The sequence below is a fragment of the Epinephelus moara genome, chromosome 8, assembly GCF_006386435.1.
Source record: "Epinephelus moara isolate mb chromosome 8, YSFRI_EMoa_1.0, whole genome shotgun sequence".
NCBI classification, from domain to species: Eukaryota; Metazoa; Chordata; class Actinopteri; order Perciformes; family Serranidae; genus Epinephelus; species Epinephelus moara.
The window spans coordinates 23,681,377-23,696,622 of record NC_065513.1 but is presented as its reverse complement, the minus strand read 5'-3'; the positions used below and the strand labels follow the sequence as shown (position 1 = coordinate 23,696,622).

General features: G+C 41.7%; 2 protein-coding genes across 4 annotated transcripts in view; both read left to right on the top strand.

The window, feature by feature from the left end:
* Positions 1-11,244, top strand: part of LOC126394238 (protein prune homolog 2-like) — a 33,230-nt gene extending 21,986 nt beyond the window's left edge. Inside the window, exons 7-10 of the mRNA XM_050050943.1 lie at positions 7,795-7,944; positions 8,523-8,854; positions 9,004-11,092; positions 11,212-11,244. Of these exons, the coding sequence (XP_049906900.1) occupies positions 7,795-7,944; positions 8,523-8,854; positions 9,004-11,092; positions 11,212-11,244 (2,604 nt within the window). The remainder of the gene's footprint in view (positions 1-7,794; positions 7,945-8,522; positions 8,855-9,003; positions 11,093-11,211) is intronic.
* The window catches only part of LOC126394574 (protein prune homolog 2-like), a 19,997-nt gene continuing 15,739 nt past the window's right edge, over positions 10,989-15,246 (top strand). The window contains exon 1 of one of the 3 annotated variants that reach the window (XM_050051474.1): positions 10,989-12,627. In XM_050051474.1, coding sequence (XP_049907431.1) covers positions 11,333-12,627 — 1,295 coding nt within the window. In that variant the 5' untranslated portion in view covers positions 10,989-11,332. The remainder of the gene's footprint in view (positions 12,628-15,246) is intronic. The other 2 variants (XM_050051476.1, XM_050051475.1) reach the window with 2 other exon arrangements.

The following is a 15,246-nucleotide window of genomic DNA, read 5'->3' as shown; positions in this document are numbered from 1 at the left end:
AAGGCGTTATTAGAAAAGTATATTTGAATGTTTCTCTAAGAGAACAATTTACAACATGTCCAAAGAGAATGTGTTAATGTCCCGTCTGCCTCTTTACAATTTACAGCTTTATTAGATACATTTTAAATGTGTCCATTTTACCCCACAATTAAATAGAAACTCTTTAAAGTTTGTATTTTATAAGATATTTCTAACCATTTGACGACAGTTAAACTATATAAATGTGGATCCTTAAAGCTTGTGTACTGCTGACATAGAAATATTGGCCAATTAATACACTTATTACTTACATTAATGGCCTCATTAGCCAGAGTGGTTCTTTTTAATATATCATGGTGATTATATCCGAATATAACGCGGTCCGCTTCCCTTGTTAGTTGTTTCCAGAGAAGCTCGTGATAACTTGCTCAGTCTTTTAAAAGATTTTAAAAAATGTGGACATTTTGGTTAAAAAAAATGTACAAATGAATAAAACAATGTTTCTTTTTTTCAAAAGTTACTTTTAATGGCTTTGTTGTTTTGAATACATCACACCGGCACTGTGTCACTTTGGGAAGGTGTTGTTATGCAAGTAGAGGAGCCCCTCTGATGTTGTGATGTTCTGAATTCGGATGAGATGCAGATGGAGGCCTAAGAGCCTCACACACAACCAGATATCACCTGCCTCCCCACGGATATCCCAAAATCCAGCACACACACACACACACACACACACAACACACACAGAGGGTGTTTAAGCCTCTAAGCCTACCCCTTGCTTTTCTCCCCGCTTTAACTTCTAATGTGTTCACCCCCCTCCCATCACCACCACTGCCCCCCCCAAAAAATCATTCATTATTTCTTTTATATCTCCTTTTCACTTCCAAAGCCCATTTTTCTCAGCAGCTGCCTAGCGTGCGGTATTAGGCTATGTGTAAAATAAATGATGTCTGTAGCCGTAGGGGTATGGCTCTGCCTCCCCCAGAAAACTACCTAACGTCCAAGGAACATTAAACACCCAGATCCTCGTTTAGCGAATAAATAACCATTCATTTGAATGGCTTTGTCTGTGTGTGCGCACCGGACTTTCTGTGCATATTTTACCAGCGCTGTGCCGACATGCTGTGTGTCAGGAGCGAGGGAGAGAGACAGAGACGCAGAGAGACAGAGAGAGAGGGCCCATTAGAGACTTAATATAGAATAAATGGCCAGGGGCCTGTGTGTCGCCAGCGGACCCTCCAACTCCACAGCGTCATGGTGGGTTACTAATGACCTGAGATCGGGCTCCAAAATGAACTCCTTATATGCATGTCATTTGCAATGTGTATATATTTATATATTATTTTTTAATTGTGTTTGAAAAGAGAGTAAAACGGTATGAGAGTGTCATTTATTGAGGGGGCTTAGGGAAGTTCTGCCTTAAATGATTCTTTCCAGAAAACTAAATAAATTAGATTCAATTAGTCTTTAATGGTTTATGTGTTATGTGTTTGTCAAAGTGTGTTTTTGTCTGGCTCTGTGTGTATGTGTGTGTGGTTGATGGCAGTTAAAGAGGACAGAGTTAGATTTTGGGGTAAAAAAAAAAAGGGGAAAAAAAAGATGTGGCTGTGATTGCCTAGTTAGCAGAAGAAAAAGCTTCAGCGTGTGTTTGGTGTAACGATATGGACGCATTATATAGACTGACTAATGTATTTTTGTGTACTGTACAAACATACATTAGTCAGTCTGTGTGCTCCTTTATTATGGAAGAGGAAAGTGGAAATGAATGGAGTTTCTTTCTTTTAAAAACACAGCGCCTGCCTGGATGTTTCGGCGTGTCATTTGTATCTGCTTATCAATGTGCGCTACATTTAAAACCTTAAGGCAAAATATTTCTATCAGATCCTCAAACAATATTCCCATATTTGGCTACAATGGCCCAAAACACTGCCCAAAAACTAGCATAAAAAACACTGGACGCCCAGACCTTTAATTTTTACTCTAGCCTCACAAACAATTTGGTGTATGTCACAGTCCAGTATGCAATCTATGAGCTTGAGTGGACATTTGGTGACTGAGTGAATAAATAACAAGAGCAGTACTCTACAAGTGACACTGTAAGTCCTTATGAGTTGTGGTGGGTATACGTCACATTGAAGCTTGTGTAGTCTTTATAAATTAGAACTCTAGGGGAGAATAAAGGTAAGGGTTTTAAAGTATTTCCAGGAAACTTAAATGTTAATTAAACATACTTGGTAAAATTCTAGTTATCTTTTTTTATTTACACATATTTTTGTGTGGCAGTTTTTTATGTAATGACAGATGCATCATAACATTTTTATACTTGCTGTTTTTTTCCCCCGTATCTCACTGCAGAACAGACAAAGTATTCAGACCACGCAGCGTGGTATTTACTTTTGCGTGGTCAAGCCAAGTGGGACTTTTTTCTTTTTTTGGTAAAAGGCACCTACGTTGTCTAATAGGTTAGTAGCAGCACTGTGTCAGCGAGCACAAGAGACACCACAGGAGCCAACAAGGGTCAAGATCTTTGCTCAGGGGCACTCTGTCATTGTGCAGCATCACCTGTAGATGTGAGAAACATGACAGCTAGTGGCTAAGTTGGCACAAGGCTAACAGAGATGTTGGAAGGTTTTTCTTGCTTGTGTGTAAGATTTTGTGTCACACTTAACACTCAAATTAACAAACCCACTAAAAACGCATTATTCACAGATTCATGCCAGCGAGTGTGTGTTTGTGTATCAGAGGTTTTCATGGCTCAGTAATTAGCGCTGGCAGATGAAACACTGGTCGGATAAAGAGTTGTCATGCTGTGGAGTTGATGAACTGTGGGAAGGACAGGAGCCCACAGCCACACACACGCACACAGTCATGAATATGTGAATAATGTGTTTTTTGCTTGTGTTAATATGGACATCTAAGTATTACAATATGTTGTTGTGGTTTTTTTTCCCACCAGAAAGTAAAACAAGTTTTTATTTTGGTATGAGCTCAAAATCTCACACGAACAGTGTTCCACCCAGATATCCGAATAATTATGTTGTTTAATATCTCTGTGTGGTAAACAGAATTAATCATCTCTTGTTCTGTGTGAGTGTGGTTATTGTATCTTCACGCTTGTATTTGTGGCTAAGTCTGAGTATCTGCTTATGGAATAATGCATCTGTGTAAGGCTTAACATAATTTTTGACATTGATTACTATTTTTCTGTTTTTCACCGCTAAAATGTTTTATGATGTAGATTTGTTTGTTCTGTTCTTTCTGTGCATCTCTCCATCTGAGGTACGCTTTAGGTTTCATTTTGTTGATTGTCTCTAATGTGTTGTTTGTTCACAGTCCTCCGGCCCTTCTGTTTGTTTATGCGGGGCCAGTTTTGCCCTACGCCACTTGCACAAATAATTATGCTTGCTAATGAAGGGGCCCGCAGCCACGGCACTCGGTAAATGCCTTTCTGATGAGAGGCACTAGGAGACAGCAGGTGCAGGGTGGGCCTCCCAGGGACTAAGATTGAAGACCAAGAAGTCAGGGTGCCCCGCCCCTCCATCCCTATATCTTTCTACTCCTCTCTGACTTCCTGGTTGTTTCTTTAAACATAACATCTTATTTATATTAGTCTGATATTTACCATGCACACACTTTCTGAATCTGTCCAGTGTTGCTGTGTTGTAGCTCTGTATATGGGAATACATTCACACAAAGAGGCTGTGAAGATATTTTGCCATAAATTTGTTTGGCTGTAACACACATCATATGAATTCTTTCATATACATATTTAGACAAGTTTGGAAAACTGCTACACAAGACAGTCATCACACTGTAGCCTATCTTAAGTAACTTGTGCTGATGATTCTTCCTCATCATCTCCTCAGAAACTCTCGTTCTTTCTCTTCCCCCCATTTCCATTCTCCCCCTGTGGCTTCCTTGGGCTTTGAGGGCAAACAAATAAACAAAACAAAACATTTATAGACTCAGTGCTTGCATCTTGGCCCCCAAATCCCTGCACTTAGAGCTGAGCGAATGGAGCATGCGGAGAAGGTCCATATGAGAAAGACAGACAGAAAGACATTTGGGCTTCTTTCTCTGCAAACTTTTACCCCCCTCCCCTTTTCCCTCTGTCTCTCCAAAAACTTCATAAGCAGTAATACTCTTGTGTACGCGTGTGTGTGCGCACAAGAGTGTATGACTGTCGGTTTGTGAGCACATGCGTGTGTTGGTTCGGCTGTGCATGTGTGTGTGGCAAGTGGTATGTGTTGCACATGTGTGTGTGCGTTTGCATGTGTGTATTTGAGCAGGGTGGTGTCAGCTCGCTCCTTGCCACCCCATTTGCTGTAGCTGTACCGCTGTGATCACAGACAGATGTATAAATCAAACCTCGCTTGATGGATTCATCAGGGTGGCGAAATGATCGCCTGAGAAGAACTCGCAACTCTCTTAGCGTTCTGTGTTCTGACGGAAAGGGTATGCAAAGAGCCTAAATGGATGAACGCTTGATTAATTCTTTGCCGGAGATGTTGGCGACAGCAGGAAATGTGTTTTTGCTTTGACTGTGTTTGCACGGGAATTTGCGCGCGCGGGGCGTGAGTTATGAGGCCTGAGTTTTGTACCTAAGGCTATTGTGCATAATGATGGCAGGTTGGGAGAACTGCAAGCAGCCGCTAAAGACTTGCTACCTGTGGAGCAAAGACAACCAAAGAGAGAGGGAGGGTGTGTGTGTATGTGTGTGTCTGTGTGTGTGCAGATTGGGGCCTAGTGTGGGAGAAAGATGAAGCTGCAAAGTGTGTGAGAATCAGAGATTCAGAAGCAATGTGTGACAGGGAGACAGAGACACAGGTGAGGGACAATGAGATAAATGAAAATGTTCTGGGTAAAAGAAAGGATGCCATTTGAAAAATAAAACCGATATAACACATAAAGTTACATTATAGGGAGAATAATTTCCATTTGATGCACAAAGTCTGAGGTACCGAACATGACCATTTACACCATCTGTCTCTGATAAAAGATCTCGTTCAGCAAATGTAATTTCACAAAGTATAAAGTTGGATCTTTCTGTCATTAAAAGTGCTGAGTGAAAAGTTTTATTACTCTGGGAGATGCTGCACACAGAGGGGTACAATATGTAGTCCATCACTTAAAGTTTATGCAGAAACTTGTGCTCAGAGGGATAGACTTCAATACTTTTCTTTGCACAACAGTTCTGCCACTGTTACAGATGTCAAGACCTCAGGACCAATCCCCCCAGCATACCTTAAGCCAGGTCAGATAGGTTATATTACACAATCACCTTCACAAGCACAAAAATAAATGTTTTTCCTTACATTGTTGGATTAAAAGTTGTTTTAAGCCTTTGACATGCTGCTAAAGGTTTTTAGTGGTTCAAGTGTTATTTCCTTACAACTGTATCTTCCTGTTGTGTTGCACATTTTTTTCCTATTATTTAAAAAAGTCTTTCCTTTTCTTTGATTTTAGTTTTATTTGGAAACAGCAATTTCATATAGTGTACAAAATCTTTTCATTTTTTTTTAATATACATGAATATATGCATAAGCCCAGTTAAAAAAAGAAGAGCCACAATTACTGTGGGCCACAACTCAGTGCTCCATCTTCACTTCCAGGATCATTTTAATATTACGTCCTTTTTGTTTTAGTTGCTTTTTCAATTGTCTTTTAAACACTTCGGGAAAAGTTTGCTTTTGTTCCAAAGTTTTTCTTTTTGAATATAAATAATGATACAGTTATGAAGTACGAATGATAACAGCCGTCACTTTTTTCATTTGCTCAAGGTCATCTGTAGTACTTTCATAATATTCAGAATATTTGCAGTAGCAGAATTGTTTCCAGTGGCTGTCTGGTTTTAAATAAAAATGAAAGTGGGGCACCCTGGTAGCTCATCTGGTACAGTGTGCACCCTGTAGGCAGAGTCCTCAGCAGCGGCCCTTTGCTGCATGACACCCACTCTCTCTGCCCATCTATCTGTACTATCTAAAAAAAAAGCCCCCAAAATAAACTTGAATAAATAATAATAAAAATGAAAGTTAATAAAAAGTAATTTCTGTGAAGATTTAAGGGAAACTATTTGTTGATGATATCTCAGCTCACCAAAAGCTCAACAAATGAGAAACAGGTTTCTGTGTCCGGATCCTAAGGTTATGAAGACAGTTAGCAAGTGGATTTTTATAGCTAACATGTTGGTAATTTATAAGAAAAGGCAATCTGTGAATCTGGGGGTGGCAGAAAGAGGGAGAAAGAGGAGGGGCAGGCAATATGAGTAGTAATTTACTCAGTTAAGAGCCAAATGGCAGACAGACTGTCGCCCTGCGTGTTATCTCGGAGATTTGCACTCTGCTCGTTTTCTGACTATATTTCCCCGCCTGTGTGTGTGAGAATGTGTGTGTGCAGTTCTGTGTGCATATGCACGCAGTCGGGTGGTAGCTTTATAGTATCAGCATCATTTGAGCATTTCTTTGTTATTGTACTGTAAATCATGAAGACTTTATTGCTTTACCAGAGCTCATATGTGTACATACGGGTCCATGTTTGTTCATACACTGAGATTACAGTAGACGACTGCAGGCGGATTTATGTGTGCATCTGCATGTGTTAGGGTCACGAGTGCATTTACTTGTGTGTTTGTACTTATGTGAATGAATATGTGTGTTTTAACGAATCTTGGGAGGCTTCATTGCACTCATCAGGATATCAGAGTTGAGAAATGGCAGTGTCAGCGAAGTGACAGTTGTGTGTGTGTGTTAGGATTGATGGGCCTGTGTCTGACAGCAGCCATATTGTGAAGAAAGAGAAAGATGGAGGGATGGAGGGAGCAACAGAGGGAGGAGTACTGTAGCCCCCTCATCCTCACAGGTTAATATTGACACAGCCTGGGCAGATACAGCGCCTGCAGCGCTCATCAATCACTTTCAGTGGACCCATACACCATACAAATACACACACACACACACACACACACACTCACAGGAATAAGCAGAGAGGAAGACCACACGCACTGCAAGACACAGCACACAGAAAAAAAATACAAACACACTTCAAAGTCAGGCAAAATCAGACAAGTCATGCAACAAAAATTTTCTTCAAGAATACCAGACACACACATTAATGTCAAACTTAGAAATTCTCTATTAGCTTTACTAAAACGAAAGTTCAACTTAAACAAGCACAACAACAAATTTGACAACTTCTCAAAACAAACAGTTGTACAGCAAATCTAGATTAATCAAGCAAATATGTTTTCAAAAGTATCACTTTGCACACTTCATGTGTAACCCTGCGTTGCAAATTATGATTGCCATAACATTGTTGTTAATCATTTCAGAAAGAAAGAAAAAGCAAGTTCCCTTGACAAGCAAAACAATTAATTAATGCAACTTTCCATCCATCAATCATTGTGCGTGTCACTGAATTACCATAATCTGTGCATGGTGGCTGTTTTAAGAGCAAACAGTTAATTTCCAAACAATAAATCACAAAGTGTCTCTCTACCCCTCTGTGCGCTTTGACAGCTTCGTCTCTCATTGCTACAGATGAAGGCTTACTTGAAACCACTTCAGTTTTACAAAAAAATCAAATCATATGCGCAATAAAAGGCAGGGATCTAACAAAGTTTCCCATACAGCCGTAACCAACATGTGTGATAATCATTTTGAGACTATTACGGTAAAATGTAATGATTGTTTTTTACATAATTAGTTCATTAATAATATATTTTTTAAAAGTTGCATCTGTCAAATACTTTGAATTACACTTTAATGATCTTGATTCCTTCCCCCCTTTTTCTTTTTTACTTTCTCTCTGCTTACCCAGGACTGGCATGATTATGTTGACGGGCTGAAATCATTCAGCCATCGCCACGGCTATGATGGGCTGGTGGTTCTCCTGTCCATCAATAATACAGTTCATCATCCCCGCCAGCAGATGGCTGTCTACTCAAACAACACCGATCTCCTAAACCAGGTAAATAAAATGTAAGGCCACCAACACAGCCACTTAGATGTCAAGAGTGAAACACGAGTGCCTCTTTGATAAACACTCTCAGCAAGAAAGCAAAAAAGCATACTTCCCAAAATGTCAAAGTGCTACTTTAAAGGTCCAGTGTGTAGGATTTAGGGGGATATTTTAGCAGAAATGGAAAATAATAGTCGTGTTTTCTTTACCTTAAAACGTTATGTTTAAAACTTACATAGGGAGTCTACCATTTTGCACCACCATGTTTCTACGGTAGCCCAGAATGAAAGAACGAAACATTGGCTCTAGATAGGGCCATTTATGTTTTCACGTTGGCCACTGTAGTTAGCAGCCCCTCAGAAATTAGCCAAACAGCAATGGAAAAACACTGAATTTTAATGTGAAAGTGCTTTTTTCAGTGTTTTTAACAGATTAAATCACCTTGTCGCCTGGCACATGGGAGAAGTTTCAGCTGGTTACAATCTGCAATCCTCACTGTTAGATGCTATAAATCCAACACACTGGACCTTTAAAAAAGTAAAAATAGAAAAACAGAAAATATTACAGGACGATGGCTTTCATTTCAGATCTGCTGTGAGTTGGAAGAGTCTTCCAGCTGGTCTCTTTCTGGTGAATTGGAGGCCAAGGAGAGTCTCCAGGTCTACCACATTCCCATAAACACCTCCTTAACTACTGGTGCTCCTCCTCCGCTAGTAGAAGAAATACAGGGCCTCCTCAAGGACTTTGTAGACCGACGCAGCTCTGTATTAGCCTGCCACCCCAGCAGCAGGACCTCCTCCACAGAGGGAGTGGCAGGCAGCGTGGAGTTCTCCCAGGGATCATCTGGTATCAATGACATGGATGGTTCTGACATAGAGAGAGCTGAGGGAGGCAACGGAGATGTGGTGCCAATAGCAAGGTAATTCAGTGCATCCTTTTGATTTTGTTTCATCCAGTGTCACTGAAAGTCATCACAACATGAAATCTGAGCTTGAATATTATTTATTTATGGACTTTAGGCAAGAATGACACAATGCAGTGACAGTGTTATTTTATCTCTGTATGTAGAGTTATGGCAGATGGTGAAGAAGACACAGGAGGTGTAGGAGCTGGTGCTGGTGGGGAGCTTGTAAGCCCTGATAGTGGTATGACCACCATCCGCAGCAGTCGCTCCTCCAAGGAGAGTTCAGTGTTCCTCAGTGATGACAGTCCAGTCGGTGATGTTATGGCAGGTGGAGGGCCAGCAGCAGGGCCAGGAGGACACTTTCTGAGAAACCCTTCTCCCCTGGGATTGTTATCCCTTTCCCCTCCTTGTCCACCGGAGAGGAGGAAGCACCACTCTGGCAGAAATAAGAGTGATAACTTTGACCTGTTTAGTTTTGACCCACTACATAGCAGTGACCACTCTATGCCAACAAGAGGGGAACTGGCAAATTCTGATGTAAGAGGAGATGAAGGAGAAAGAAGAGCAGGGAGCTCTAGCTTATCAGAGCTTGAAGAGCTGAGCTTGCTTGATTTCTCTGCTCCCAATTCATTGGGCGGGCTTGACAGTAGAAATTCTTCAATTGACCACCATGGTCAAATCCATGGGAATGACATGATTGACACTGTGGTTCCTCCAACCCCAGTCAACAGCGTGGTAGGTAGCCGCCCACCCAGCAGTTGTGGGGTCAGGTTCTTCCCAGAAGATGTGGTTGAAAGGATCAATGGTCTGCAGCACAAGGACAGTGTGTCATCGTCGTTGTCAGAGACCTGGGATGAACTTGGCTTTGACACACAAGGAGCATTGTCCTCAGGTGATATTACTGATAATAGGACCAAGGTATCTGAGAGCCCGCTGAATATTGTGGAGGAAGTTACAGGGAAAGAGTCAGTTGATGATACGACAGAACAAGAAAGTAAAGAAGAGATCTTAAAGTCAGAGAATGCCCACCAGAAGGGGAGGAGCCTTGAACCCCAGCTTAGTCTGATCACTGAGCAGACTGAGTCATATGACACCTGGAACCCAGATGCTGTACTTAAGGATCATTGGAACCCTGTTAGTTTGGATTATCTGCAATTGACGCCACCGGAGGAGGAAGTAACTGGAAAATGCAGGGCTGGTGTCATTGGAGTGACAGAAAAAACATCCTCATTGTCGAAAAAGAAAGCAACCCTAAACACTTTAACGCCAGACACGTCTAAAGAAGAAGACGAAGTGGTACAAGGGAAAAAAGGAGACAAACAGATTGAGCCGCTAGACTTCTGGACGTACACAGCTCAGAAGGGATTTCTCAAATCAGATAGTGGGACCACCACGTCTTATCCTGAATCACTAGATATGTGGAATATGACAATCCGAGATGACAGTCTATCACCCCTTACGACCCCTGACAACTTGTCTGGAAACTCAGGTTCTTTCTGTGGGGTGAATCCCACTGTTGAGGCTGGTGCATCTGTGGAAAGTCCAGGAGGATTCTCTGATGGTGGAATGGCGATGTGGAACACCACCATTCAGGAAGACAGCTCTTCCACAATAACAAGCCCCGAAGGACCTGAAAATGGAAAGAACCTTAGTCACATGGGATCATTGGATGCCGGTGATTCTCCCGAGACAAATGCAAGCAAACAGGTAGAAGGAGAAAAATCTATAGAAGAGGAGGAAGGTCTAAATAAAGCATTTAGTCAGACACCTGAGGAAGTGGGGTGGAGAGGTTATGAGCACAATGTGAAAATAGTCATAGAGACGGCAGAAGGTAAAACACAGGATGAAGAAACAGGTGATGATGAGACCCAGAGTTTTCAGAGCTCTGTCTTTCAGAACTTGCCATCCGAACATTCAAAAGATGAGACTTCCTTCAACCAAGGCACTGACATGTGGGACCTACCTGTCCCTGGCATGGTCACTTCTACTTCAGAATATGACAATGTAGGAGCTGGCACTTGGAGCCTGACATCCTCCCCTGACACCTATGCTAGCCCTATTGTGGACATGATACAACTGGAGGAGCAGTCTAGCCCTTTTGTTGCTTTGACAAAACCTATTCAGGTAGATGAGCAGGCTGATCCTCCAGGAAACACTGAATACAGAGCAGTAATTTCTGACAAAGAACAGCCCACCAACCAGGTCTTCTCATTTGAGGGAACTAGTGAGTTAGGTCACGTGATTGGTAGTGGGGTGAGTTCAGTTGAGAGTCAGTATGACAACAAAAGCAGAGAGGGATCAGAGGGGGCTGAATGGATAGAGCAACCCAGTGTTCATTCCCCATTTGTTCTGGTGGACTGCTCCACTGTCAGTCAGACCGCAGTCAGTCCAGGAGAAGCTGCTGAGACTCAGATCCAGGCTGACCAGTCACTATCCCCAAGCCTTGTTGAGTGGGACAATCTTGTTTCCAAGAAGCATGGTCTCTCGTTTACAATGGTCCAAAATGAAGATGGGCCTGCTGCTGAAAACCAAGGTGGTCCTGACAGTGAGACCATTGGAAATGTGGTGGGTAAAACAACAGAAACCATGTCTTTAAGCTCCAGCTCTGGGGGGGAAAGAGACACACTAAAGTATAGCCCTGACAGCCTTCACGCAGGTAGTCGCGATGAACTCAGGTCCAATTCTGACGGAGATTCTTCATCAGGTCTAGAAATGGATTACATCATTGTGTCAGGCACTGTAAAAGAAGCTGAGAGAGAGTGGCACGATAGGCCTAAAAGGGTCGACAGGCAATCAAAAGGTACAAGAAAGTCTATGGAGACATTTAGCATGCTTTCCTATGCTGCAACGGTACTGCAAACCCAGGCCCAAGCTGCAAAGAGGGAACACCAGGAGGAACAAAGAAGACCAAATCAAGAGATCAGAGGTACTGACAGTATACTTGGCAAAGTTACAGAGCAAAGTCAAGCTCATTACCAAGCAAGTCCTGATAATGCCACTGAGCATCACATGGTGCCAGAAATACTCAGTCCCAGTCAATCAGATTCCAGACCAACAGATTACAGTCAAACACAGGTAGAAGAAGGAAACTATGAGGATAAATCAAGCACTGTGGCCAGAAGTGTGTCTCCATCATTACGATATCCATCAGATCACTTTCTGAAAACCAGAGAGGAAGTGTATGTCCATTCACAGATCTCAATGGAAGATTCAGATGAGGGTGGGCAGTCACCTTCTGCACCTCCACCGTGCCCTACTTCTTTGAGCGACTTTCAAGTTTGGGGGGGTCAGTTAGCGAGACAGGATGCACCTCAAACCACATCTGAACCACAATCACCTGTACTCACCAACAGTTCGGTCTCCCACACCAGCTCTTTAGTTGGCACCCCATTAAGTGAATCTGGTATTCCCACTGACAGAGGACTTGGATTACCATTTTCTGGAGATTTGATGGAAGAGGAGAATGATGAGGAAGAGCATGAGGAGGGGATTGATTTAGAGAGCACTAACCTGCCTAAATGGGCTTTGGAAGTACAGCGTGGGAGGGAAGAAAGACAACAGGCAGGAACTTCTGATCTGCTGAGTTTCACTGAGGAGCTGATTGGAGGGTCTTCATTTCAACAATCAGATTCACAAACACTTGAGCCAAAGAGAGACACATTCCTACATAATACAATGGATTACTATAATGGACAGCCTCTAAGGACTGGTGATCATGATAGATGGTCAACTGAGCAACACATTGGAGACCATAAGTCTTCTCAAGAAAGTTATTCACCTGTTTTAAGGTAAGCAACGCACATCAAATAATATCCTTATGTCTTAAGCTCTGTGCCATCTACTTCTGTCACATTTATAGTTATTCAAAAGTCAGTACAGTTCGATAAAAATGAGATACATGCATAAAAATGATAATATTGATTGGTTGATTAACACAAACTGCAGAAAACACATATGTCATTTATATCTAGTGTATATCCAGCCATGCAGGTGGTTATGGTTTGATTTTCCAGGGTTTTCAGTTATGCGTTTCTCAGATTTCTACTTTCATGCAAACACAGTATAAGAAAAGGTCATTTTGTTTGTGCTAACGGGCTACAAGTAAAAGATGTAAAGTATTTTTTCAGCATTTCTGCTTTTGCTCTTGGCAGATTTTTTATTTGCAGTAAACAAAGATGCCTGAGCACTCGCAACCAAATCACCATAATAAATGTTGGCACTGTATGTTTCTGCAAACCACAGGTATCATTTCTCCATTATTATGTAGCGGATATGTTAAAACTTTCATCACAAAGACTTCAAAGGATTTCAACGACACTGTGGTTAATGTGTGTTTGTTTTTAGGCACAAAAAACACTTGCCTAACGTTCAAAAGATCATATTTTGACTTAAAATACCTTTTTATCTCGATAAAAACTGCCAGTTTTGGTGGCACAGTCGCCCTTGGAAATGCTGCTGATGTCTCGCTAAAAAAACAACAGGTTGTCCATCCCCTCTACCTTCTCATGACAAAGTTAATTCATATGCGTTCAATCAGAACTACGTCACTTTAGAAATGTTGATATGATACTTATGAAATGTGCAAATGTAATGTATCACTGGTTTGCAGGAACGTACAAAGCCAGCATTTTCTTCTGGTCACTGGGCTGGCACACACATCTATCCTGCACGCATACACACACACACACACACACACACACACACACATTTAGGACTACCAACCACCCCTCCCCTTCGTCAGTTCTCCCTTAGGTTTTGAATTTCCACAGCTTCCTCAATGGTCTGTATTTCAGAGGAATAAAGGCATCACTGAACAGACTGTCGAAATTGAGCTAGAAGGCCCTCCTGAGTTTGATCTGTGTGTGTGTGTGTGTGTGTAGGTAAGTGACAGACTAACAGAAAGAATATTAATAGTATGACAGAAAGAGATTATGTGTCCATATTTGTGTGTATGCGAGTAAGAAACAAACTGTGTATGTGGGTGTATTTCATGTGTTTGGCAGCAAGCTTTGATCTGCAGCTCTCTGTGTGTGTGTTTATAAATCTGTTTACGCCTCATTAAATATGCATTACCTGCCTCATTACAGCTGGAGCCCCACCACAGCTAATGGAAACAGCTCCCCTAGCTCTCTTGCAAGGTGTGGGTGTGAGTGTATGCGTGAAAGCCTGTGTGTGTGTGTGTGTGTGTGTGTGTGTGTGTGTGTGTGTACATGCATAGGTAATACCCAGTGTGTAGCAGACATTAAAAGTTTGGCCATGCAGCTTCAACTTTACATTAGCAAAGAGTACACAACGTACCTATGTGTTGTTTAGTTTTGTGTTATTGTTTTAGAAATACTGTATGTGAAGCAGTCTGTTTACTACCATGTCTGTTATTACAGAGGGGTATTACAAGATATAGCTTTATAGGAATTAATGGACTTTGATTTTGAGTTGGGCAGCAGAATCTTATTTCATTCTGTTTTTTGTAGATTTAAACATTGTTTAAAACAGTGGTTCCCAACTGGTCCAGCCACAGGGTCCAGATTTCTCCTTAGTCATTAGTTCAAGGTCCACAGAGTTTAATACATTCAGCGTCATACTTGCATTTGGCCATGCCTCAAGCTAGTTTGCTGTCTCTGTTGAGCAGCTGTTCGTTAGTCACTCACTCTACAGCAAGAAACAGTACGTCAAAATAACAGCCCGCGACCCACTTTTGGACCGTGTCCCACCAGTTTGGAACCACTGGTTTTAGGTACCCTTTGGAGTTTTCTTGTAAAAAGTTTACATTCAGTGTAACTCACCTAAACACATCCTGTGTGGCCTTAAGGCTTGATAAACATGGTGAATGCATTTTCTTCTCCAAACAATTTGTGTGTAACCTTTAAAACCTGCATTGTTAAGGGTATACTATGCAGGATTGTCAATTACTGTTTGTAAACATGCGCTCCAGCAAAAGTTAAAGTAAAAACCAGCTCCAGATTCACTCTCATTAGTCGTACCACCTGGCTATATTTGCGGGGGGGTTTCAGGGCTGTGTCTCTTTGATACCTGCCAACCTCACTTGAGCACTGTAGGTGTACACACCCATAAACGTCGCGATAGTATAATCTTAAATTGCTATATGGTGCTACTAGTCGTCAAAAACTCCACAGGGTACCTTTACCATGTACATAAGATTCATTGAGTCAGACAACTTATGTTTTGAATGTTTATTTCAACAGCAGAACATTGTTAGAGTTTGGCATCTAGACTCCAGCCTCATCGTTTCCCACATATATACAGTGGTGTGAAAAAGTGTTTGCCCCCTTCCTGATTTCTTACTTTTTTGCATGTTTTCTGCACTTAAATGTTTCAGATCATCAAACAAATTTAAACATTAGTCAAAGATAACACAAGTAAACACGAAATGCAGTTTTTAAATGAAG